Below are 26,517 nucleotides of genomic sequence, written 5' to 3'. Positions count from 1 at the left end.
CACCTAATTCAGAATGGATCTTTACTCTGTCTCATTCCCCCCTTTGCTAGGAAATAAGTAAATTCTTTTACTTAATGAAAACCTTCACGACAGCAAGTGTCTTTTAGTGCTTCATCATGTACGTTTGACAAAGAGGTCAGTACAGCTATTTGTTGTAGCATTCTACAGTTCCAAATTAACAATGTAATAGATAATCTTAACAAAATTACAAATGCAGAGATTAGAATGGTTTCTACTAGACAGAATAACATCATTGCTATCAATTTGTACAGCAGCACAAGCAGTTCTCAAGCATACACTCTTTTCCAGTATATACGAGCACAGTTTTCTGGTCAGTGACTGGAAGAATTTCAAAGTGACAAATACTCTGTTCAGTGTCCAAACACACATCTTGCACATTAATAGTATTGCTTTCACAAATGAGTCCCATCTGTTCTCTAGTAATGCAGGATTCCAAGTTTACTGTCTGTCACTTTCCATTCATCTTTCGTGCCCACAGTCTATGTTCTGAAGGATAGAGTATTGTTTTTTCATGGTTTAATCCTAGAGCAACGATGGGATGGATAACATTAACAGTGGCATTATGTATGGTAAGCACAAAGGCAGTTGCCACATTAGAAACAGGATCATAGGTGAAATTCACCATAGTCCGCCAGGATTGAAACTCCTTTTCAATATCAATTGCATTATCCCACACAATTTCTTGAATTTCAGCTGGAAAATTACCTTCACCCCTTTCCCATATGGTCAGAGCTGCTGTTGCTTGTATCCATAACTGTGCTTGTATACAACTGAAAGCTAAAGACACATTATCTTGAACTATACTAAGTGCTTCTACTATTAACTTGTGGTCTTGGTCCCTGGCCTTTTCATACTTCTTTACTTTGGCAGTACTTTTGAAATCTGTCACTGGCTAGTTCCTAATGCCAATAGAGATTACTATAAAGGCTGCTTCAATTTTGTTAGGCTACCTGCTGCAGTGGCCAGTTTATTCACCAGTATTTCTGAATCAATTCCATTTAAAACTCCTAATCTTGTCCCTAATATGCCAGTTAGATGTTTGTTATGGGGAACAGGAACTGCTTTCTGTCCATGACCATCCCTGCCAGAGGGATATGCTGGGCTCACACTGCAAATTCAGACACACTTCACAAGTGTATCTGACAGAGGTTTAGGTAAGCCATCCTATTGATGACCCAGCACTTTACTTTGATTTCTTCTCCTCAGATTCCTTGAAGTGTTCACAGTTCCTGTTCCTGCTATTCTTGCTCCTCACATACCTGATTCTCGTGAATTACTACAGTAGATATGTTTAAATCCTTTATCTCAGGAGGTTTTCCCATGGATCCAGTATACTGATTAAATGCCAGGGACCAAGGCCATTCACCATTGCTTTGAATAGAGGTACTCTCAAGTTCTAAAACTTCAGTTATGATTACACACAAAACAATTCTACAAACTAAAATATGAGCTACTCACGACCGCAATGTACTCATTTTGCCCGAGTAAGTTTTAATCTCAGTTCATTGTCTCCTGGCATCACTCCTCAAGGGGTTTCTGGGCCTTCTTCACCTAAGAGTGATGAATCCAGGCGTCCTGCTCCTTGATTTTGATTGCAGTGAAGGTGGTGAGAAGTATTCGCAGTGGTCTCTCCCACTGTGGTTCCGAAGTCTTCTCTGTAAGAGACTTAACATATACATCATCCCCAGGCTATCTAACTCCCTGCTCCAAGTTCCAGCCACATGTTTCTTAATTACTCTTAGCTGCTTGCTTAATGCCACCATGTAGGTGGACATTCTGGACATTCCCTTTGTATTCTATATGGCATTCCAAAAGGACTCAGCATTCCTTTAGCTCAAGGTTTAGTTTGAATTTGCAATAGTGCTAGTGGAAGAGCTTGGGCTAGGGTAGATTAACTTCTTGCCCCAGTCTTACGATTTGCTGCTTAATCAAATGATTCATTCTCTCCACCTGGCCGGTTGATTGGGAGTGGTATGGAGTGTGAAGTTCCTAATCTATGCCCAGATGGCTACTAATCTGTTGCACTATTTTGGAAATGAAATGTGATTCTTTATCTGAGGATATCGTGGCTGGAACTCTGAAGCGTGGTATTATTTCTTGTAAAAATAATCTGGTCACCTCTTGAACTTTGACAGTTCTGGTGGGGAATGTTTCTGGCCACCCTGGAAATGTATCTATCAATACCAGTAAATAGTGATACCCCCCTTTCCTTGGGAGTTCTGAAAAGTTAATTTGCCACTGCTGTACAGGCCCATGGCCTCTCCCAATCTGACCGAGTTTTGGCCGGGGGGTATTTTGGGGTTAGTCTGGAGGCAAGGATCACATTGTCGGCTTACCTGAGTGATAGTGGCATATAAATTCCTGACAACGTTACAACGATTCTTTCAATCAGATGTGTGTTCTAGAAAGCCTGTGGAAATTACTGCTTCAAAGTCAACACTTCATTTCAATGCACTCTGCATCACTCGCAGCCTTGCTCATTTCGAGAAAGGAGCCACACTCTACAAAAGGCTTTCAAGTAGTTAGGCCCTAGTGTGCTTTCTAGTGCCCTTCCTTCACTAGTAACCACGAAAATGGGAAGGGATTACTAGCTCTCTTTCAATGGTAGCCCACCCCTTGCAGTTGTACATCTCTTTTGATTAGTATTATTGTATTAAGGCTTACCTTCGAGGAAAATCTGTACCTCACCCTTTGCTGCTTTCTTTGCCTCTCCATCCGCCAGCTCATTTCTTTCCTCCAATTTTAAGCTCACTCTCTGGTGTGCCTTAACATGCTTTTTCAGGTGGCTGAACTGCTTCCAGCAGCTGGATTGTCTCTTCTTTCCCTGTGAGGTCAGCAGTCCCCTCTCCTTCCAGATGGCTTCATGTGCATGTATGACTCCAAATGCATACCTTGAGTCTGTGTAGATGGTTATTCTCCTCCCTTTTGCCCTTTCCAGGGCACGGGTCAGGGCAATTATCTCAGCCTTCTGTGCAGAGGTCCCTGTTGGTAAGGGTCCAGACTCGATTACCTCTCTGTAGGTGGTCACTGCATACCCAGCATGTCGCTTCCCATTGGCAACGTAGCTGCTCCCGTCAGTGAACCAGGTCTCTGCATCATCCAAAGGAGTGTCCTTTCGGTCTGGGCGGCTGGAGTAGGTAGCTTCAATGGTCTCCAGGCAATCGTGGTGTACTGCTTCTCCTTGATTTCCGCTGAGAAAGGAAGCTGGGTTGACAATATTAGTCACCACTATCTCTACATCATCTTGCTCTACCATGATGGCCTGGTATTTCAGAAACCTCTGTGGTGAGAGCCAGTGGCCACCCTTTATTCCAGTACTGCAGACACTGTGTGGGACACTAGCACAGCCATTTTTGTCCCAGGGTAAACTTGCATGCCTCTTGAATATTCAGCACAACTGCTGCTAGAGCTCTGAGGCAACCTGGCCAGCCCTTGGCTGTTGCATCTAGTTGCTTAGAGAAGTAAGCAACTGCCCTCCGGCATGGACCCAAGTCCTGAGCCAATATTCCCAGGGCAATTCCTTGCGTGGAAAAATAGAAAGAGTGCTTTACTTACATCTGGAATTTTCAAAGCTGGAGCCAACATGAGGGCACTCTTTAGTTGGTGAAAGGCCCATGTGGCGTCTCTTGTCCACTGGAGATCTCTGTTTCCATTGGCAATAAGAGCATAGAGGGGAATGGCAAACAGTCCATAATTATAAACCCACAGCTGGCACTACCCTGCCATGCTTTAGAAGGTTCGGAGTTCTTTCGTTGTCTGGGGTTTCAGGGTTTGGCATACGGCTTCTCTGCCTTAAAGTCTGCTGCTCAGCACTCACTTCTTACCCCAGGTAGATTACCTTCTGTTTCAATACCTGTGCCTTTTTCTTTGAGACTCTGCATCCTTGGAGTCCTAGGAAATTCAAAAGGCTTACCGTCCAGGCTTCTCCTGCTTCCCTCGTCCGAGTGGCTACTAGAAGATCGTCCACGTACTGCAACAGCCTCCTTTCCTCTTGTGGAGTTTCCCGGGACTCTGGGTCTTTGCAAGTTGTTCTCCAATCGGAGTGGGGAATCTTGAAGCCTTCAGGCACATGGACTATGTGAGCTTGTGTTTGAATGCAAAAATTTTCTGGCTGGCTTTGTGGATAGGGAGGCAAAAGAAGGCATCTCTTAGGCCTAAAACAGTGAACCAGGTTAGCTCAGGTGTTAAACAAGTTAGTAAGGTATATGGATTTGCTACCACAGGGTATAAATTCTGTGTTATCTTATTGACTGCCCTTAATCCAGTACTATCAGTTATTTGGCTGATTCCTTCCTTATCTTCCTTTTGAGGGCACTACTCAGTTCTCACTAGTTGTGTTCTTTCCTTAAGCTTGATGCTCATGGGGGAGCATCTTTCACTCTCCCTGGTACAGCAGAGGCCCATATCCTTGAAAACACTTATTTACTTATTCTAATATCTCCTTACTAATGTCTTTAATTTCAGTGTCTGTTAATGTTAAGCCTAACCTCTTTATATCATTTGCCTCCAGAGTAACCTTTCTCATTTGAGAATGTTTAGCAAATTGGGCGAATTGTACAAAAGCTTTTAGGTACACATAGTACACATGTTACTTTAAAGGTTTGCACAAGTATGCCTTCTCAGACTGGCCAGTTGTTCATTCCCCACACTACAACATAAACATTCTCCACAGGTACTAAAGCTTTATTAAAACTGAATACATGACCCTTGTGTTGACAAAAATTCTTCCCTTTTGGGGAGGTCATCTTTACCCTTCCTCCCTTACCTTGGGAGGAGCCTTTAGCAAATCATATGTACTCATTTTGTGAACTGTGATTGCTTTGCATTTCAGCATGGTAATCCTTGCCTGATTTCATACGTTGCTATCTTATGCTGCATGCTGAACAACATGTTTGATTTGCTTTCCCTTGCCTTGTTTTCCTTTTTCAAGGGCCAAGACCAGAGGGCGGTCTGATTTTACAGTCTCTTTGCCATTCTGGGTGGTTTCTTAAAACAAAAAGACATTTCAGCATACAAAAACCCCATCCCATTTATCTTCCTATTTTAAAACAGTACTAACTGCAATGAAGTATTATAAATCTTTTTATTTTCTGAGCTGCTCCTACTGGCAGCCTTCTCTCAGTGAGCCCCTCCCAAAAGGGGCTAATTTAGGAAACTCTTTGCTCTGGTCAGTTCTCATTATTTATTTCTCCTTGCCCTATCTCGCTTCCACTCAAACCTTTTTACAGACCTTCACAGTAGTTTCTCAGTTTTCCTCCTACACACACACAGCTCCAGGTGGCAGGTATCAGATGTGATTCCCACACACAAGCTCTAAGACCTTAGGTTCTGAATCCGCTTGACCAGAAACCTCTAATTTACACTCGGGGCATGTGCCCTAACAGCAAAACAGCAATACCAGTGTTTCTCATAAACACTGCACTGCAATAATACCTGCACATCCAGCTTTTGCCCACAGGCCATTCCCGTGTTCCCTGGGGAGACGGGACAGCCAGAGCTGCCACTGTGTCCAGGGGACAGCCACTGTCACCTCACACAGCATGCTAATCAAAAACGTGACATAGACACTATGTTCTGATCAAACAAAATATCAGTCTTTTCTAGTTCTCTTCTTGCACAATCTAATTAAGCACTGTGACTACTTACACTTGTTTTACTGCTTTGCAAAAAGGCTGTGCTAGTCACAGCTGAAACTCTGATATGCCCACAGACACAGACACACGCACCCACACCCCCCTTTATCTCAAATTCACTAGAGCCAAGGCTTGAATTGCTGTGAGGGGAGAATTCTTGGAATTCCTTTAACTTGCTTTATCGTAGTTAAGCATAAATCACTGTACTATAGTTCTCCTATGTAAAATGCTACTCTTGTTGCAAACAAAATCTTAAAATCTCCACAAACACTACTATACAATCTGAGAATCAAATTACCACAATGCAGCGGAAGAAAATCACCACACAAAATCACTGGGAAAGGGCATAACTCTCAAAGTGCTCACTTTTCTCAACACAACACAGCATACCATAATTCGGCATTTAACACATCAATTTTTCCTGGACACAATCAAAATAACAGCACACAGTCTAGAGATCAAATCCAAACATCCAAGGCAAAGGAACTCTCTGAGCTCATACTCACGGTTAAAATGTACCAAATCTACACAAATCACTACATTTAAACACGATAAATACCATCACTGACATTCCCCCACTCGCTTCTCCGCGGGGCACTTCTCTCCCTGCCCCCGCAGCCTGCTGCAGCCGGTGCCTCAGGCCTCACTCGGCTGCTTCAAACACGGGTAGAACTCACCACCCCCCGCACTGTAGGGCACTGTAGATTTATTCTCTTTTATACACCATACACTTATACGCTTGCACAATTGCAAACACAGTGCACTGACCACACAATGCACACATTAACCATACAGCAACACAGCGTCTGGACATCACACACACACACAAACAAAACACACACGGGCTCAGCGGTTCTGCTCCATCAGAACAATGAACCCCCAACACACACATACACAGGTTCACCCGGCTCACCCCTAGAGCCTCTAGCAGTTCTGCTCCATCAGAACAATGAACCCCCAACACACACATACACAGGTTCACCCAGCTCACCCCCAGAACCGCTTGCAGTCTGCTCTATCAGAACGATGAACCCCATCTCTAATACAGCTGCTCTATCAGCTGAACCCAGATGTCTCTGGGTGGTTTACTCTCTTGCTCTCCTTTTCCTCCCCAGGGGCCCCTCAGTACATACCATATCTTCCTCCGCAGGCCAGCAGGTCGTTGTCTGTCCTCGCAGGTGGCAAGTTGAGACGAGCGGAGTCCCACCAGGAAAAAATCCTAGGGCGCATTTTGGAGGTCCGTCTATCCCCCCTGCCCCTGCAGGGACAGAGAACTCCTGGCTGGCTCGCCATGATGTTTTGCGGAGAAAAGAAGAAACCTCACAACTTTATAAAAGTTGTAAAGCCCGGTATGCTTTTATTACGACACGTGCCAGATGCAAGCCCCCAAAAAGGCAAGCGTGCCTCTGAAGACCTCAGGTCTTCTTTTATCCCCCTTCCAAATGCATATGCATACAGTTTCACAATAAGTTCATACATATTCATTCTGCGTTACATCTAGCACCAGTTCTTCTTAACCAAAGGAATTTCTAAGTCGGGGGCAAATCGACCTTGTGGTCTTTCTGTTTTTCTTTCTCTGTCTCCTTGCTGTCTCCTTGCTGTCTCAGCATGCGAGTTTTTCCTTCAGCTTTGGCCTCACAGACTTTTCACCTTTCTTAGACACTTCACCTAATTCAGAATGGATCTTTACTCTGTCTCAATAGCTTGGGCAGTCAGTGTCATTTCCTTCTGCTCACGTCCGGCTGGGTGTGGCCAGGTACGGGGCAAAGGTCTGACTGCAGGGGGAGGGATGTCCTGACTGACCGTACAGCCCAATTTCTTCCGCACGCATATCCTTAACTCTCCACATTCCCCCCCCCCCGCCATGATTAGTAAAAATTGTATAAAATTATAAAATGTAGAGGTTCCAAAATGTCATGGGTTTGTAAAATTAGTATAAAATTGTAAGTGTGTTAGTAACTGGCACGCCTTAAAGTAATTGTCGGCGCTCGACAAACATAATGTTAACTGTTTCTAAACACTTTTTAACGAATAGCACCAGTTTGTTTAACATGCAAGGCCCGAAGATTAGGGTTAGTAAGATTATAGTGAGTGGGCCTGTTAGGGTAGAAATCAGGGTGGTGAGCCATGGGGACCGGTTGCACCACAACTCGAACCAGCCCTGTGGAGCTTCTCTGTCCATTTTTCTTAGGTTTAGCCAGTTTCTCAGTTCGGCCATGGAGTCTCTCACGACTCTGGTGTGGTCCGCATAAAAGAAGCATTCCTCTTTCAAGGCAGCACACAGACCTCCTTACTGCATGAACAAGAGGTCCAGTCCTTGCCTGTTTTGGAGGACAACCTCTGAGAGTGAGGAAAGGGATTTTTCTAGGGAAGAAATGGATTTCTCGATCCTCTGCAAGTCCTCGTTGACAGTCATCTGCATTGTGCCAGTCCTTGATGTTGTGTTGCAAGGGCCGAGATGCCTGTGGCAGCGCCACTAGCTCCTAAACCGAGGACCATTGCAATGGTGATGCCTGTTATCACTTCTCGTTTGTGGAGCCGGTCGGGTTCCTCGAACAAGCGGTACACCTCTTCTTCCTGGTGATACAGGACTCTGGGGACAATTAAAACTTGGACACAAAAGTCAGTAGAATGATTGAATTTGTCAAGGGGTACACATGGGCTTACCCCGGATCATTGACAGACCCACATTCCCAATGCAGCTGGGATCACCCACTGGAACTTCCCTCCCTTAAGTTTGACGAATTCCCGGCAGACGTTGCCCATCTGCTTTGCCAAGGTTGCATTGCCAAAGCATTTGCCTTGGCCTGTAACCTGACTTAGGGTAATGCCTCTTTGGGGGGCGTCCCATCTGCATTGGCGTGGATTGTCTGACTTTGAGAAGATGAATGGGAGATTGAGGGCAACACCTTCGTAAAAAGGGGGGTGTGCATCATAGCATAACCAGCCTGACTCTGTGAGGTTTGGGTTGGATTGGTTTAACAATAAGAAGATAGCATTTAACACGCTTAAGAATGGATTGGAGAGGGTTGGTTTGGCTAAGAGATCGGATGGGGAGGAGGTAAGTTTTAGCATGTGTGTTTTGTGGCTAGAACTATTGTTAGCTGCGATCCCCTTCCTGGGTCTACTCATTGCAAGAATTGGATTGGGTCCGACTGATTGGGATATTTGAGGTAGGAATCTGATAATTTGTATATTCGCCCAGATGTGGCGAGAGAGATAACCAAACGCTGTCCACACTTTGCCCGTGGCCCAGCCATCATGGGTCGGCTGCAGGATTGTCATTATATAGCCTGTGCAGGTGTGCTGTTTCCCGCCTTGGGGCAAAATCACGTACCCATCCATATCAAATTTTGGTTCGAGACAGCCGTGGGGAGCATACTTAATTTGCAGGAACTTATCAGGCTGTTGTGGTTTCCATCTATTGCTTGTCACAATAGTTTCACACCCTCAATATCCACAATATCCATACCCTGAGTAATAACAGTAACTTTTCCCTGGGTTGAAAGCAGGGCAGCAGTAGGTCTGAAATAATGTTGTCTCCTCCAATTTGGGGTGCCCTGTATGCGAGGGAAAAATGTATTTGAGCCTGAACTCGAAAGATGGGGTGTTGGCTGTGACAATTTCTTTGATTACCCCCTCACCTGAGAGGTGCCATAGAACCTACCTGAATGGCTGGTGAGGGTAATGTTTTGTGTTTGCCTGTCCTCCACCTGCTAACCCTAGAAACAAGATCACACAGAGATACCATTGATGCTTTGATTTTGATGGTGCAAGCTTCTCAGGTGATGTCGGGTTGCTCGGTGGTCTCTCTGTCTTTCCTGGTAGTGGGGTGTATGGGTTGTGGGGGCGTCCAATTGGGGGCAGTTTACTGCCACATGGCCTGCCTGGCCACACTTAAAGCATGCCATCACACTGGTTATTGCAGTGTGAACTGCTGCTTGGATGGGAGCTAGGTGTTCTTCCTTTGCAACATGTCTGATCATGGCAGCAACATTGGACCTGGGTGGCAGTGATCTTAAAACGTCCGTGGTGGCTGAGTTGCATTGCTGGCGTAGGCAGTCTGCTAGGACAAGACCCTTCGCCTCTGAGGGTAATGCAGAGGAATCTACTGCTGCCTGAAGGCGGTCCACAAACTGAGTGAAGCTCTCACTCTCACTCTGCTTTATAGTGGACCATGGCGATGGTCTGGCTATTACTTTGGAAGCAACACAGCTGGCTCCTCGGGCAGCACGGGTTGTCATAACCTCATGGGCCCGCAGGCCCTCAGCCTGCACCTGGGGGGTGATCATAGTGGGGTCTGTGCCCATTAGCCTCTGTATGCTGCAGCCATGCAGTGGATTGTCTGCCCCTGTTACTAAGGCTAGCTGCTTTACATAATTGTCCTCCCATTCCTGTTTAAAAACGATCATCCCCGCCCCATCGAAAATCAGCCTGCAAGTCTGTTTGATATCAAAGGGAAGCATATCATCGCCTCCAAAAACGCTGTCAATGAGTGTGGAAACCATGGCAGAATTAATCCCCCTGTCTGCAACTGCTTTAACAATTGCCTGCACATCTTTCGGGTTTACCGGGGAGTAGGTTCTTTGATTTCCACATGCCCCCCCCACACGGACCGGGAACACCAGTGTGGCAGATGGAGCCCACTCCGCGCAAGCCATTTTTATTTTCTGCCAGTCTGTAAGCGGGGTTCGATCTTTCTCTGATATCCCCTTAACCCACGCAGGAGTGCTGCAGCTAGTGATCTTGTATGCCGCTGCTCCCTTTTTGTTAAAGCCCGAGTTGGTGTCGGAATCCTCTGACCACCTTTCAAGCCCGTCCCAGCTCGAGTCAGAGTCCGAGCTGGAAGTCGACTGGCCGGACATTTCCGGGCTGCTCAGCCATTTTCTCAGGCTCTGACCCCGCCCCTTCTTGCGGGGGTCGGGCCGTTCCCTCGCCCTGGGCTGCCCCCGCCTCCTGCTGGGGGAGGTTCTTGCCCTATAAGGACCTAATTTAAACTGAGCGCTTTGATTGGTCTTAGGCTCCTTCTCGGGGGCCGCCCCTCCTCCCCGCTCACCCACGCTTGCGCTGTTCAGTGAGCCTTCTGCATTTCCGCCCCCCATGTCTTCATTCCAGCCCTGCTAATGCGCTCCGGCGCCATTTTCAAACGCATATGGCAGGGGTGAGTTTTTATCAACCGCTTCGGGGTCCGATACTATAGCACCATTCCGCGCCTCCTCTGCTAGCCCCTGCCAAAACATCCACGCGCGCTCCCCCCCACTCCGATGATGAGTCCGGTCGCTGAGGAGGTTCTGGCATTCGCGCCTCCGCGTGCCCGACTGGGTCAAAGTCCTCCGCGGCTTGCGTCGCTGCCCCTACCCCCAACTGCGGCGTGGCTAATAAAAAGTTTATGCGGCTTTCCAGGTTACTTGCTCTTGCCGAGCTTTTTGCAGAGCCTGGATAACTCTGCCCCACGATTTGAGGGTTCTGCCTGAGCCTGAGGACATGGTTTCCTCGGCCAGAGCCTTCATGCAATTATCCCATATCTCCGGATGGAGAATTTCTACCGGGCTTTCTATAGCCCCAAGCTTAATCAGTCTCGGTACTGCGAGACATAAATGCTTAAGCTTACACTCGATACCCCACTGCGTGTGGATCTGACTTATGACCTTTGCAATAGTGTCCATGCTCCTGGCTGGACTGGGGGCATCCCCCCCGCAGCACTAGCCAGCTGTGCAGCCGCCGGTCCCTCGTCCAGGAGATCCCCAAACCCCGGGCGGTGATCATGTCCTGGGTTTTTGGCACCAGATGTTGCCTTCTCAAGGCGTGGCGACCTGGTTCTTAGTGTGGCACGGTGGCCCTAACCGCAGGGTCACTCGGTCCATATGCTCCTGACACCAACGTGGTGGACAGCAAATGGCATTTATTGAGGGGTCACAAGGGTTTTTATAGCTTGGGCAGTCAGTGTCATTTCCTTCTGCTCACATCCGGCTGGGTGCAGCCAGGTACGGAGCAAAGGTCTGACTGCGGGGGGGGGGGATGTCCTGACTGACCCTACAGCCCGATTTCTTCCGCACGCAGATCCCTAACTCTCCACAGCATCCACAATGGAAAGAGGCCCTACAAGTGTCTCCATTGTGGGAAGAGGTTTCACACCAGCTCCAATCTCCTCCAGCACCAGCGGATTCACACAGACGAGAGGCCCTTCCACTGCCCCAGCTGCAGGAAGGGATTCAGAGACAACTCCACCCTCGTCACCCACTGGCGCATCCACACTGGGGAGAGGCCCTACGAGTGTCCCCAGTGTGGGAAGAGCTTCACCCACAGCTCTCACTTGACCAAACACCAACAGAGGCACTGGTAAGGGAAGTTCTGGAAATGCTCCAATTGCAGGAAGAGCTTCATGTACCATTCTAGCTTCATCCCCCATGGGAGGATCCATGTTGGGCAGAGCCCTGCTGACCCACATTCAGTGATCTGTGCTGGGAGGACACCTGGCTGGTTATCCTTTTGGTTTGGCCCCAATTTCCTCTTGATTTTTCTTTATCACTTAAAAACACCTGGAATAGGACTAAAAAGAAAGAAATTTATCAAAGATGTCTAAAGTTCCATCAGATAACAGATACTTGAGCAGCAATTTATCATTTTGGGACATATTCTGGAAGATGTGTGGGTTCTTGGGGGATTTCAGGAAGTGTTCTCCCTATCTTTGCACTCCAAAAGTCAAGACGGATTGATCTGTCACCTCAAAATTACTCAGTCCCACTGAAAACACCTCAATCTTACCCTCAAGGGGCTCAATCCCATTATAAATTGCCTTGTTCCCACCTCAAAAAAACTCAATCCCATGCTAAAATTACTCAATTCCACAGCCTCCAGGCTGAGATGGGATTGGATACAGACTGGGAGAAGTGGCATCCAAATTTGAGGGTGTGGGATCGGGATTGTGGGGGGCTGGGTGTGTGGGATGTATTTTGATAGTAAATAAAATTTTCAGAACTATTAGTTTCTGTCCCATTCATTTTCCATCAGTTCCAGTTCTGTTTTTCAGAGTGTCACCTTCTCAGCTGATTGTGTTTGTGTTCTCCTTTCTCTCCTGCCTTTCTTTGCCTGCTCTGTTTCAATCTCAGTAACTCCCTTGAGCCAGGGCAGCTTCCACCAAAGACCCTGCCCTGATTTAATTCCCAATCCATGAGCTTCAACAGCCATGGGTGAAGTTATGAAGGCTGGCTGTGAAATGTCACTGTAAGATCTTGCTCCACTTGGCCTTTGGCTCCTTCTTAAGAGCTTTGCCTCCCAGGGGAGGAACATCTTTTCCTGTCTGGGAACTGGAATTCCAGCCCCTGGGAGTGGGTGCCATGGATCCCAGAGGGGCATTCCTGAGGCTCCCAGGGTGCTGCTCCTGCCGTGCCTCCCAAGGAGCTGTGCAGGGCCAGGGGACAAGGTCCAGACACTCTGTTCCTTCTGCAGTGCCACAAGGGCCCCTGGTTCCATGAGTTTCTGTACTGTCAACAGCAGTTCCTTGGTTCCCATGATGCCCTGCTGTGTCACCATGGATATTTGGTGTCATGAAGTTCTTCAGTGTCACAAAGGCCTCCCTCACTCCATGAGCTTCCGCAGTGTCACAATGGCTTCATTGGATAGGCAGTGTCACCATGCAGCCTTGCTGGGTCACCATGGACTCTTTGGTTCCATGAAGTTCTGGGGGTGTCTCCATTGTCTCCTTGGATCCACAGTGTCACAATGGACCACTGGATCCACGTGGCCCTGCTGTGTCACCATGGACCCTTGGTTCCATGGCAACCCAGTATCACAATTGGCTCCTTACTTCCATGTCACTTCCTCAGTGTCAAAATGGCCCCTTCATTCCATGAGGAACACAAAAGTTTCGTAGAAACATTGAGCAAATCCTGCTTAATACAGCTGGAAACATCTGTTTGCATTCAAGAGAGAGGTTAAAGGTGAGGATGGCACCAGCAGCTTCCATCTGCAACAGAGATCCAGGGAAAGGACAGGGACAGAGAATTCAGCTGCAAGACTCAGAGAATTCTGCTTCCACAGATCATTTCTGCTCACACTGTCCCTTGGAGAAAGGTGACACCATTCCAGGCAGCCTGGACTGAGCAAGTGGTTCCTGAATGGAGTTTGTTGTTTAGGAAACCTGCTCAGGCTTTTCCATGCTTTCCTTCCCAACAGGAAAACTTCTTCTGGGCCTGTGTGCAGGCAGAGCTCTGAGGAGAGCAGGTGGGACATGGTCCAATGGGCTGGACATGGAGCTGCAGAGCTCAGGGGACGAGGTTCTGCTGCAGGGCACAGGGATGTCTGTGCCAGGTGGGCCATGTCAGACATGGTGAGGCTGGGGTGAGGAGCAGCTTGTCCAAACAGGGTCAGCCCTCCAGGGGCTCGTTCTTCTCTGGGCCCAGACCTCCTAAGGAGACATTCAGCATTAGGATCATCTGGGGAATACTTCTATCAGCTCTTCCCTGATCTAGAAAATAAAAAATACTCACTTGATTAAAGAAAAAAAGTATGAGGTGCATTTTGAAATCTTTCTCCTTAACAGAACTCCAAACTGACTCCAATCAGCTGCCAAAGCCCTGGATAGAAGGAAGGAAGGGAGGGAGGGAGGGAGGGAGGGAGGGAGGGAGGAAGGCAGGCAGGCAGGCAGGAAGGAAGGCAGGCAGGAAGGAAGGAAGGAAAAGAGCTCCTGAGGGCTTTCTGTATTTTGATGATCCCCACAGTGGATTTGGGGCTGAGTCCAGGACCCTTAGGCACTGAGAGAAGGATGAAGAAGCTGCTCAAGAAGTCAGAAGCAAAACTCCAAGTGCCTTGGAGCATCACTGGGCCCCACTGAGGGCAGGGAGTGCCAAAGGCTCCCCAGGGACTGGTGAGAGCAGATCCTTGAGGCCAGGATTGCAGGGAGCCAAAGGCTCTGAAGAGGGAACTGCAATGCTGAGCAAGGCCTGGGCTGGCTGGGGGAAGCAGAAAGGCCAAGCCCTGAGCCCAGCCTGGGACAGCAGAGCCTGTCCCTCACGGTTGCCTCGGGGCTGTATGTGGGCCAGGGGGATGTGAGGGACAGCAAGGACAAATGTCATAAACCTGTGTGACACTGCAGATCCCCATGGAACCAAGGGGCCAGTGGGACACTGTGAGGCCTCATGGAAGCAAGAGGCCACTGTGAGCCTGCAGGGCTGGAACAGCCCAAAACACTGAAATGCTGGGGATAACCAAAGCTTCCTTTCCTTGAGTTTGGTGCACAGGAGAAACACCAATCAGATATTCTCAGCATGGGCAGATGCAAAGAACATTCTTCGTAGGAAGGGACTCACGAGGACCATCAAGTCCAGCTCTTAAGTGAATGGCCCACACAGGGATTGAACCCACAGCCTCGGTGATACCAGCACCATGCTCTAATCAACTGAGCTAAGAGGTCAAAATGACACCAAATTTTACTGGCAAAATATGGACAGTCAAGGAAATTTGGCAAAGGGCTTAACCTAAACACCTTTAACCCTTAAGATGCTTAGTTACCCAAAAATGTTCCAGGTAAGTAGGATTAGAAGGAGAAGAAATAGAGAACATCAGAAAGATAGAAGATCTATAGAAAGACACTCACATATGTACCAACTGCTTGGGCTCCAGCGTCACCAATGGAAGAACCCCTGGAGAAGGCAGGATCCAGACCATGGGCTGGTCTTGTGCTCTGGCTTTTAACACCCTGGGCCTTCACGGGCCCGCCCCTGGGGTGGGACTGCCAGTTGTTTGTCCAATCAGAGTCAGGCTAGGCACCAGCTCTTACTGTGTGATTGATTGACAGCTCAGCCAATCAGAGTGGGGTTGGCACAGCATCTGCTGTGTGATTGACAGCTCTGCCAGGCCAGGGCTGAGGGCGCGGCTCTGTCCCACCACGAACCAAAGCCTGACCCGGCCCTGGCCACACACAGGTATTCCAAACATCCCAAGGTATCTCGGGACATTGATCTCATCCAGCCTATGACAGCGACCCAAGTGACAATATGGAACCTCATGGAGGCATGAGTCACTTGTGACAATGCGGGTCCAAGGACACTACGGAACCTTATTGAATCAAGGAGATCATTGTGCAACTCAGGGCCCCTATGGGCGCAAGGGTCAGTAATCAAACACTGGGGTCCATAGAAACAAGGAGCTATTGTGACACAGCGGGGCCGCATGGAGCAAAGGGAACCCTGTGACTCTGTTGGGGCTCATGAAACAAGAAGCCATTCTGACACTGCAAGACTTCGTGGAATCAAGGAGACCGTTGTGACAGTGTGGGGAAGCATTTTAAAAAAGGGAACATGGAACAGGTTTGCCTGGTTTGACCTCCTGGGGACTGTGTGACAGGTCCCACTGAATCTGACATGCCAAGGGCCACTTCCCATTTGACCGTGAAGCACTGGGGCTCTGTGCTTTCCTTCCTGTGGAAAAGAACTCTCTTGTCTAGGCTCCCATGGCCAAAATTAGGATTCTACCTCTAAAATTCCCTATATTCAAGGGTTACTCTCCAAAAACATCTACCAATACAGTCAAGTCTTGCCAGCCTTGGCGTCTGGTGACTACCTCTCATCTGACCCTGCACCACTGGGGCTCACTTGTTTCCTTCCTATGGAGACCATTGTGACACTGCAGCGTGTTGTGGAGCCAAAGGGCATTGTTACACTGTAGGAACCTGTGGAACCAAGGGGATCATTGTGACACTGTGAGTACCATGGATCCAAGGGGCCACTGTGACACTGTGGGGTCTTGAGGAGCCATGGAGACCATTGTGACACTCGGGAGCCTTGTGAAATGCAGGGCATCATAGTGACACTGCAGAGTGCCACGGATGCAATGGATCATTGTGACACTGTGGGGCCTCATGGAACCAAGGACATCATTGTGGGTCTGGTGGGCTGCATGGTCCCAAGGGGCCAGTGTGAAGCAGCGGGGCTTTGTGGAACCAAAGGGCCGTTGTGATCCTGCAGGGCACCGTGGATCCATGGAGAGCATTGCAAGGCCCCATGGAATCATGGAGACCATTGTGATACTGTGGGGACCCATGGAACCAAAGGGCCATTGCGATCCTGCAGGGGCTCATGGAAGGAAGGGGCCATTGTGACACTATAGGAACTTGTGGAACCAAGAGGATCATTGTTGCACTACTGAGCCCCAATAGAACCAAGGGGCCATGGTGATAAAGAGGGGCTTCATGGCACCCAAAGACCATTAGGACACTGTGGGGCCTTGTGGAACCATGGAGACCATTAAGATCCTTAAGGACTTGTGTAACCAAGGGACCATTATGACACCTGAGGGCATCATGGAAGCAAGGAGCCACTGTGACACTGCAGGGCCCTCTGGAAGCAAGGGAACATGAAATAGGTATGACTGCCTTGGTCTCCCAGGGGTCACCTGAGAGGTCTGGCTGACCTTGGAATGTGGAAGGCCACTCCCATCTGCCCCTGAAACACCGGGGCTCTGGGCTTTCCTTTTTATGGAAAAGAGCTGTCCATTTTTTCCAGGTGTCCATGGCCAAAATTTGAATTCCACCTCCAAATTTCTGTGTATCCAAGGATTGCTGCCAGACAAAAGGTGCCAGGACAGACAGGTCTGGCTGGTCTTTAACTCCTTAGTGCCAGCATTCACCTATTTTCCAAATACTGGAAAGGGCTCTGTGCTTTTCTTTGTATGGAAAAAATCATCCTTCTCCAGGCACAAATGTCTGAAATTAGGATTCCACATTCATAATTTTGAATATCCAAGGGTTGCTCCAAGCAAAACTCACAGGACAGACAGGTCAGGCTTGCCTTGGCCTCTGGTGGTTGCCGTTCATCAGCTGCTGAAACATGGGGGCTCCATGGCTTTCTTCCTATGGAGACCAATGTGACATTTGGGAGCCTTGTGAAATGAAGGAGCCATTGGAACACTGCAGAGCACCATGGATCCAAGGGACCATTGTGACACTGTGGAGCCTCGTGGAACCAAGGACATCATTGTGGCTCTGTTGGGCTGCATGGTCCCAAGGGGCCAGTCAGCAAATCAGCAATGTGGGAGTTAGCCCAGCTGTAACTCAGAGTCAGCCAGATTTTACCCCAAAAGAACTGGGCGTGAGTTTCAAGTCCTAGGAATCATTCTTTTAACTTATGGTGAGCTCGAGAAATCCCCCATAAACCTTTAGTGTTGTTAGGCTAAGTTGTCCAAGTTCTACTCCCCTATTGGTTTATTGGTTACTTATTTCTTCTACATGATTATTGTTCTCGTTTTCTAGCCCCAAGTGTCTATGTTGTTGCTTCCCCTTTGTCTCAGGTTTTAGGATCCTGCCCCTTGTACTGTGCTGGACTTCTCCATGTTTATTATTTTTCACCCTGTTATTAAAGTTCCTTTTAAACAACTCCATTGATCCTGCTCCTTTTCATTTTTGCCACACTCACCCTGAACTCAGGGAGCCAGAGATGTTTGTCACAGCCACCCTCATTGTGACATTTGGCGCCCAAACAGGGACCATGACATTCAGGGATCCCTGTGTCAGTCACGTCAGCTGGGGTTAGCTGATGGATAGGCCAGGGCTCCCTGGGATTTTGGATTGTGCCGGGCCTGGCGGATTCATCGTTGCTTCAAGGGACCTTGCCCAGGATCAGCAGGGACAATGATGGCTTCACCTGCATAGGATTGCAGGTGGGTTTGGGGAAATGCAAGATATTTATTGCCCATTTTGCCATTGTGTTTTTACAGTATGCACCCATGTCCCATAATTAATTTGAGGTGTTGCGGTGGCTCTTCTCCATAAGGCAAAGAAAGAAAAATGGCCAGCCAGATGTCCAGAGTAGAAAGGAGTGTATATGGATGCTTTAATTCTCACTGATCATGATGAAATATTTTCAAAGAACGAATAAAAATCAATCATGAGGTGGATCATTAAAAAAATTCCAGACACCTCTGGTGTTGAAATCCATACCATTGAATTTTGAGACTAAGTGGAAGTTAAATTATACAACCTTTTGATCAAAAGGGACTCCATTGCATCCCACATACTCCCCATCTTCCACAACACCCTTGAGACCCTTCACCAGCCAGCAGTGTGTTGAAAACTCAATCCATTGGTCACTCCTAACTCGGGACCTCGCCCCAAACCTGCCTTTATCAGACCTTCCACGATGGTCCAAGATGGCGATGGCCATGCTCTCTTGGAGTATCATGCCCTGGAGAGTTAAGATGGAAGGAGCCTGAACGTGGCTCGAGAGCCCGACCATCCTCCCTCCACCTTGGCTCCTCCATTTCCTGCTACCACAACCTTCTCTTCCGCCCTGAACGAACCTCCAGACTCCACCCCCACAACTGTGGGTCACACCCCCACTGTCAATCATTCCACCTCCACCCTGGGACATGCCTCCAGAATGCCAGCCCAGTTGTTTGCCATCCTAAATCAAGGCCCTTCCTCCCCAACACCTGGCAAAATGGCAGTGCCCTTTGCCTCACCCTCCAGCAACAATATGACCCCATGGTCAAAGATACTAAGCCAAACTGTCACACTATTTCTAATCCAAATGTTTCTCCTCCAAGTTATTCTTCCTCCTTAAAAAACAGTTTGGATTCCCCAGAGCCACCTCACCCCTTTAACCCCAGAAGATCCCTGGGAAATGATCTGGAAATAAGCAGCTAAGGAAGGAGACTGGCAAACAGTCTCAAAACCCCTCATTGCCCCCGTATGTTATGAAAGAAGGGGGCAGAATCCCAGGTATCAGCCATTGGTTTGAGGGGAAATCAAGTATCTGTGTAGGGCAGCTAAAGACCATAGGAGGGACTTCCCTTGTTTTAATGGCCTAATGAGGCCCATCTTTACAGCACATGTCTTAACTCCCTATGATTTAAAATATATTATAACCATGTTGTTGTCACCTACAGAATACACCCTGTGGGAAGGGGGATGGAAGTGTTTACTAAATCAATTAATAGCAGACTATGCTAATAATGAGGCAAGGGTGGAATTGACAATCAACCATCTAGCTGGAGAAGGACAACACAGCCTACCAGATGATCAAGCAGCAGGTATCCCCAGTGAAGTATTGGATGATATCAAAGAGATGGCTTTGCAAGCTTTAATCCAGGAATCGGATGGTAGCACTCCCAATTTGGACTACCCTGGGTGGCTGCAGCTAAAGCTTTAGGACAATTAGACCATCTTGGGTACCTGTTAAGTAAGCAAGCCAATGCTATCTCCCTCACATTAAGTGGCCTGCTCTCAGACATAGAGACCATCAGACATGCCACCGTGCAGAACAGCGATAGCATTTTGCTCTGGGCACATGGGCATGGCAGTGTAGACTCTGAGGGCATGTGTTGCATGGACCTCTCCAGCCACAGCTAGTCGATCCTCAAGAGCATTCAGGTACTGAAGGAAGGGTTCAAGAAGCTTCAAGTGGAAAACAAAGACTGGGTCAAACAACTCTTCCAATCCAAGGGACTAAAGGGATGGATAATATCTAGCTAAAACAGGACTATTCATTCCTTAGTGGTTGTTGTTGTTGTATTGTTAATTGTCCCATGTTTGTTTGGATGCTTTTTGAAAGTCTTACAAAATTCTTTCAGTTCCATCTTTGTTGTAAAACAGAAAGGGGGAAGATATCCAACACAGGCTCCTCATGGACTCCTTGTAGGAGAGAATTGGAAGCCAGGATGGTACAAAAACCTCTCAGAGACTCAGTTTGGGAAGGAAACACCTTAAAAGTACCTAAAAGTATTCTTAAATCCAAAATATACCTTAAAAACCTTGAGTATCTCAAGGTAATAATGAGCCCCACTGAGTGTCAGTACAAAGCTCTCCAGGGACTCATTAAAGCAGGTAACTGGGGCCCTGATTGCACAAACCTCTCACAGAGTCTGTATCAAAAGTGAAACACCAAGTACCATAAAGTGACTGAAGTACCCTGAACCATTAATTTGCCCCACTGAGTGTTGTTACTGAGAAAGCCTCTCCAGGGACTAATTACAGCAGATAATTGAAGGCCATGATTGCACAAACCGCTCAGAGACTCAAAGGCAAAAGCCAAAGCCAAAGTCCTTTGAAAAACTCTGTGAGCATTAAGGAGCCCCCGGGGCCATTACTGAGCAAGGCTCCCCAGGGACTCCTTCCAGCAGGTCCTTGAGGCCATGGGATGTGGGCTGGGGGGGGGGGGGTTCTGAGGGCAGGACAAGGGGCTGACAGTGCCCAGCCTGGCTCAGGCTGTGCAGGGAGGCCCCAGTGCCTCAGGAAAAGGTGTCTCCTCACAGCCCTTGGTGGCACAGACCCTGCTGTGCCCCAGGGCACCTAGACTTGGCTTCTCTTTGTCCCCACCTGTCATCACTGCCTCCAGTTCTCTGCTCTACCTGGGAACACATTCTCAGTCGTGTTCCTCAGTGGGACCCATTAAAAGTCCAAGAAACTTTGGAGTTGGATTCTGACTTGGAGTTCTGGAGAGGTTTCTTCAGCTCCCTCTCAAGGACTGATGTTCAGGGCCTGAGCACAAAGCCCAGAGGCTCATGAAAGTCCTTGTGCTGTGTCTGTGCTGCTGAGCTGGGCTGGGCTCCTGGCACAGAGGCAGCTCCTGGTAACCAAGAAGAGCTTCAAAAGCACATTTCTCTTGATGAGCAGCTCTTCTGCCAGCCCAGCAGGGCTGGGGCACTGCCTGCAGTCAGCCCAGGCACAGCACAGAGGCACAGAGAGCTTTAATCAGTCAGGGCTGGGAAGGTGCTGAGAAGTGCCTGGGGCACAATCACTGCCAGCCCTTGGCACAGGAACCTCTGGCTGCAGGACAATGCAGCTGCAGCTCCTGGAGCCATCTCCTCAAGCTGGAACATCCCAATGCCTACAGACCCTGTGAGTACATTCTCTGATTATCTCTTGTGCAGAGCAGCCAGGGGTGCCCAGGGCTGTCCTGCAAAGCAGGGTCCTGCAGCCCAGGGCGCTGTGCTGGGGCAGGGACTCTGCTGCCTGCAAGGGACCGCTCTCAGCCAGCCCTGGCAGCTGCTCCCAGCACTGGGGAACAAGGTCTGGGTGGGAGGAGACAGCTGGTAAGGCTTGGGAGTGTTCTTGCATTGTGGGGAGGATGCTGCATTGTTCAGGACTGCTCCCAGCAGGGCATTTGACTGCAGAATATTTCCAAGTATATTTTACAGGGAGCATAGTGAAGCAGGGGCTGCAGAAAAGGGAAAATTCTGCTTTTTTTAATCGACTGGTCTGGGTTGGAAATTTGACACAGATATTCATCACTCAGTTAAAGTTGGAAAATTAAATTCTCTGTGATCTGAATAAACCAGGCAGCAGCAGCATTCAGCACAGGACCCCAAAGGCAGCATCAGTGTCACTTTTCCAGATTCCTCAGGGTTGCTCTGACTTTGCCATCAGAGCCTGCAGAGCCAGAGCTGCCCCTGGGCAGTGCCTGTGCTGAGAGGGGTCTACAGGGCAGAGCTGAGCCCTCAGGGCTGGGCTGGGCTCTGCAGGCAGGGACAGCTCCAGGCAGCAGAACCCTGGGCAGGCAGTGGGAGGAAAGTGCCCCCAAGCTGTGCTGGGATATTTAAAGTCCTCTCCAAACCCAAACATTCCATGATTACTTTTTTACAGATCCCCATGCTCAGGCATTGCAAATGTCCAACAGCAGCTCCATCAGGCACTTCCTCCTGCTGGCATTGGCAGACACACGGCAGCTGCAGCTCCTGCACTTCTGCCTCTTGCTGGGCATCTCCCTGGCTGCCCTCCTGGGCAACGGCCTCATCATCAGCGCCGTAGCCTGCGGCCACCACCTGCACACGCCCATGTTCTTCTTCCTGCTCAACCTGGCCCTCACTGACCTGGGCTCCATCTGCACCACTGTCCCCAAAGCCATGCACAATTCCCTCTGCGACACCAGGGACATCTCCTACACTGGATGTGCTGCCCAAGTCTTTCTGATTTTCTTCTTCCTGTCAGCAGTGTATTTCCTCCTGACCATCATGTGCTACGACCGCTACATGTCCATCTGCAAACCCCTGCACTATGGGACCCTTCTGGGCAGCAGAGCTTGTGCCCACATGGCAGCAGCTGCCTGGGCCAGTGCCTTTCTCTATTCACTGCCGCACACGGCCAATACATTTTCCCTGCCCCTGTGCCATGGCAATGCCTTGGGCCAGTTCTTCTGTGAAATCCCTCAGATCCTCAAGCTCTCCTGCTCCAAATCCTATCTCAGAGAATTTGGGCTCCTTGTGTTTTCCATCTGTTTAGCATTGTGTTGTTTTATGTTCATTGTTTTCTCCTATGTGCAGATCTTCAGGGCTGTGCTGAGGATGCCCTCTGTGCAGGGACGGCACAAAGCCTTTTACACCTGCCCCCCTCACCTGGGCGTGGTCTCCCTGTTCATCAGCACTAGTACATTTTATTATCTTAAGCCCCCCTCCATCTCGTCCACATCCCTGGATCTGACCCTGTCAGTTCTGTACTCGGTGGTGCCTCCAGCCCTGAACCTGCTCATCTACAGCCTGAGGAACCAGGAGCTCAAGGCTGCAGTGTGGAGACTGATGACTGGATGGTTTCCGAAGCATTAAACTGCTGGCCAGTTTCTGCAAATCACATGTAATAAAAGTCATCTTTGATACTTCTTGATGGTTTCATTTTGGTGGTTCTTTATCTATTTATTTTACTTTTTTAATCTTGTCCACTAATAAATATAATTATTTGTGCCATTTTTCATTTTATTTCTCTCCACCTGCCCTGTGGCCACAGACTGTGTCAATAAGGGACTGCACTCTTGGTTGCTTTAAAGAAACTAAAGGATCTCCCAGCAGAGTTTTCTGCAGAGATGCCCTTTTGTTGTCTCCACTGGAGCTGCAGCAGCAATGTCTGTGTGCAGAGCTGGGGGCAGATCAGTGCTGGCCCAGCAGCTGTGCCCAGCAGCAGCAGCATTTGGTGTTGCCAGTGCTGGTGCCGTGGCCCTGCCCTGCTTCCCTGGTGGCCCTGGGCTCTACAAGGGCTCTGGGGCTGACGGGAAGGAGCAGCAGAGCAGGGGCTGATCCATCCCCAGTGCGCTGCACAGCCCAGGGCAGCGTCCCAGAGCATCCTTATGCAGCTGCCAACAACATCCCCCCTCTGCAGCCCTGGCCTCTCCCCCAGCTCACACAGGTGCCCCATCCTTGCAGGCACAGACACGGCAGCACTGGCTCAGCAGCCCCTGTTTGCATTTCACAGAGCAGGGGGAGCACCCCCATGCTGTTGGTGTGGGGACAGGAACCTGAGGAAGCACAAATGCCATCAGCTTGGGGCAAGAGAGGGCTGGGGGACACCAGGGAAACCACTCAGCTTTGTCCTGGCCTCTGCAGTCAATCATAAAGTTTGTTCCCATGAGCTGGGAGTTTCCTGTGCCACTGCAGATCCTGTTGGTCAGAGCCAGGGCTGCCTGGCAGTGTCCTGGGGTGACGTTATGATGCTTGTATTCCCATTCATCTGTTCTGTGCCTTTAAGACTGGCTCTGAAGAGTGGAAGTTTTTTTTGGTTTTCTCTTATCAGGGACACAGAGACTGGCAGTACATAGGACTGTTTTTCACTTCTTGCCTTCAGCTTGCTGCTTTGCTTGCTCTCTTTTCTGCTCTCGCTTCTGCTCTGCTTTGGCCTCTGCTTATTAGCTAGTTCTAGCTAAACAGTTCACATTCCTTCCTGGACTGTTTCTCCTCTCCTGTTTCTGTGACCATCTCGAACCTGCTCCGGACTGGGACCCGGGAACACCAAGTGTTTGCACCGTGTGGCTGCAGCAGCTGCCCCAGCGCCGGAGGGACTGAGAACAGAGCAACTACCCCCAAAAGAGACTTTCTGATTTTGTCATCTTTCTCAGAGCGGTGTCATCGGGTATTGTTCATTTGGTGTGCTGGGGGGTGCTGGGCCAGTCAAATAAACAGGTTCTTTCCACCTCTTTCCAAGGAATTTTTTCCCGAACCGGTTGGGAGGAGGGGCCGTGTGGGTTTTGCTTTCTGGAGGGGCACTCCTTTGCAGATTCTTTAAAAAATTTGCCCTAAACCAGGACAAAATATTCACGCCCAACTTGGGGTGAGACAGAGAGTGGAAAAACCCTGTTTTGACTGCATTTTGGTTGCTATTACTCTGTGTTGTTTAAATCAGCTAATAGCCATGCTTTTTGAATCCATATTGTCTATTGGGGTGAAGGTTTGCATGCATTTCTGGTCCCTAGGGTTTTTTGAGATTTTAGTACCTCTCTGGTCCCTAGGTTTATTTTCTTATCCAGAAATAGCTTTACTATTGTCCCTAATACGTAGTTTTTACATCAGAGGGGCAGTGACCAGAGTAGCTATCCTGCTGGGCTTGGTGGCAATGATGTACAAGAAATTTATAAACATGCTAGGGTCTGCTCCAGGTATGAATGGTTCATGGCTATGGTTATGCATCCAGTTTGTTGCAGGAGGAGCAGGAGGGAATGACGTTTTTCAGCCTCTGCTTTCCTTCTTCTCCTATGAATCAGTTGCATCACTAGTGAAGGATGTTCAGTTTCCCCTCAATGTTAAAGAAACCATCTTCCTGGTATTCAACCTGGTAACCTTCCTCTATACAGCCTGCTGCTTCTCTAGAATGATGGCTGAGATTTCTAGACGGGCTGATGAGACCCCTGACTCAGGAGTAAACCCCGGTGTGGAAAATCCTAAGTGGTGTGGGAAATGGGAGGATATGGGCCAAATCCTGAGGGAATTCTCTGACCCTATAGTCTGGGATTTTCCCCATGAACAAATTCGGAACCGAGATGAGGTGGGGAAATACCTGAAAGAGAAGTACCAGGATGAGCCTAAGGAGAGAAAGGTCATTGCAGTGAGCTGGGCCCTGGCGTATGCTTATCGCACACTGCTAGATACTGTCGGACAGCAGACAGAGGCAGGGGGGCAGGGAGATAAATCAGCAACTGTCCCGGTGACTCAAGCTGCAGCTAACACTCCAGGCTCGAAGCCAGCATCTAAACCCATGGCTGTTGCTACCAGCACTAGAAGTGGGAAATGCACGGACAAGACCAATCGACCAGTGGATGATGATGATGATGATGATGATGAAGGACAAGGAACCTCAATGCCTCCTGACATAAAATCAGGAGTCAAAGCAGCAGGTGCAAGATCAGATGCAAATATTGAGTCCTTTTCCCTGAAGGACCTTCGTGGCCTACGGAAGGATTACACTCGAAGGTCTGATGAATCCATAATGAGTTGGCTGGTCTGTCTCTGGGACGCTGCAGGCGAGGGTTCAATTCTGGACGGCACTGAAGCCAGGCATTTGGGATCCCTGTCACAGGATCCTGTCATAGACCAAGGAATGATGAGGGGGGCTAAATCTCACAGCCTCTGGGAACGGGTCCTAAGAAGTGTAGCAGAAAGATACCTGTGCGCAGACGATCTCCATATGCAGCAAGCTCAGTGGAAGACAATAGAGCAAGGGATCCAACGCCTGAGAGAAATGGTTGTGGCAGAGATTATCTTCTCAGATGATGTAATAACTAGGAACCCAGACTTAGTACCATGCACGTCTGTGATGTGGCGAAAACTTGTATGACTTGGGCCACATGAATGTGCTTCTGCCTTAGCCATCATGAAGAGGGATGAGAGGGGTGAGACTGTGCTTGACATGGCAAGGAAGCTCCGAGCATATGCAGATGCTGTACATGGCCCGACACATGCCAGAATCGCAGTGGTGGAAACACGTCTGCAGAATTTAGAAGATAAGATAGAGGAGAACCATAAGAAGCTTAGAGAGGAGATTAAAGAAGACCTCCAAATTTCAGCAGTACAGATCCGAGGTTCTGGTATCCAAGGCAGACGTTTCCCAGATGGTGAGAGAAGGTACACCCCACGAGCTGAGCTGTGGTTTTACCTGCGTGATTGTGGGGAAAAC

General features: G+C 48.8%; 1 protein-coding gene across 1 annotated transcript; it reads left to right on the top strand.

The window, feature by feature from the left end:
* Window positions 1-22,253: 22,253 nt before the first annotated feature.
* On the top strand, window positions 22,254-23,159 carry LOC128933519 (olfactory receptor 14C36-like; the record flags this gene model as incomplete). The annotated part of the gene is made up of 1 exon (XM_054270514.1): window positions 22,254-23,159. A coding segment is annotated over exon 1 (906 nt), but the record flags the coding sequence as incomplete, so codon positions are not given.
* Between the last annotated feature and the right edge of the window lie 3,358 nt (window positions 23,160-26,517).

This window comes from Melozone crissalis, unplaced genomic scaffold, assembly GCF_028551555.1.
Source record: "Melozone crissalis strain CALT ecotype California unplaced genomic scaffold, PUWL_Pcris_2 ptg000010l_1, whole genome shotgun sequence".
Taxonomy (NCBI): domain Eukaryota; kingdom Metazoa; phylum Chordata; class Aves; order Passeriformes; family Passerellidae; genus Melozone; species Melozone crissalis.
Note: the sequence above shows the minus strand (reverse complement) of the source record. Positions and strands in the feature narration are given on the sequence as shown.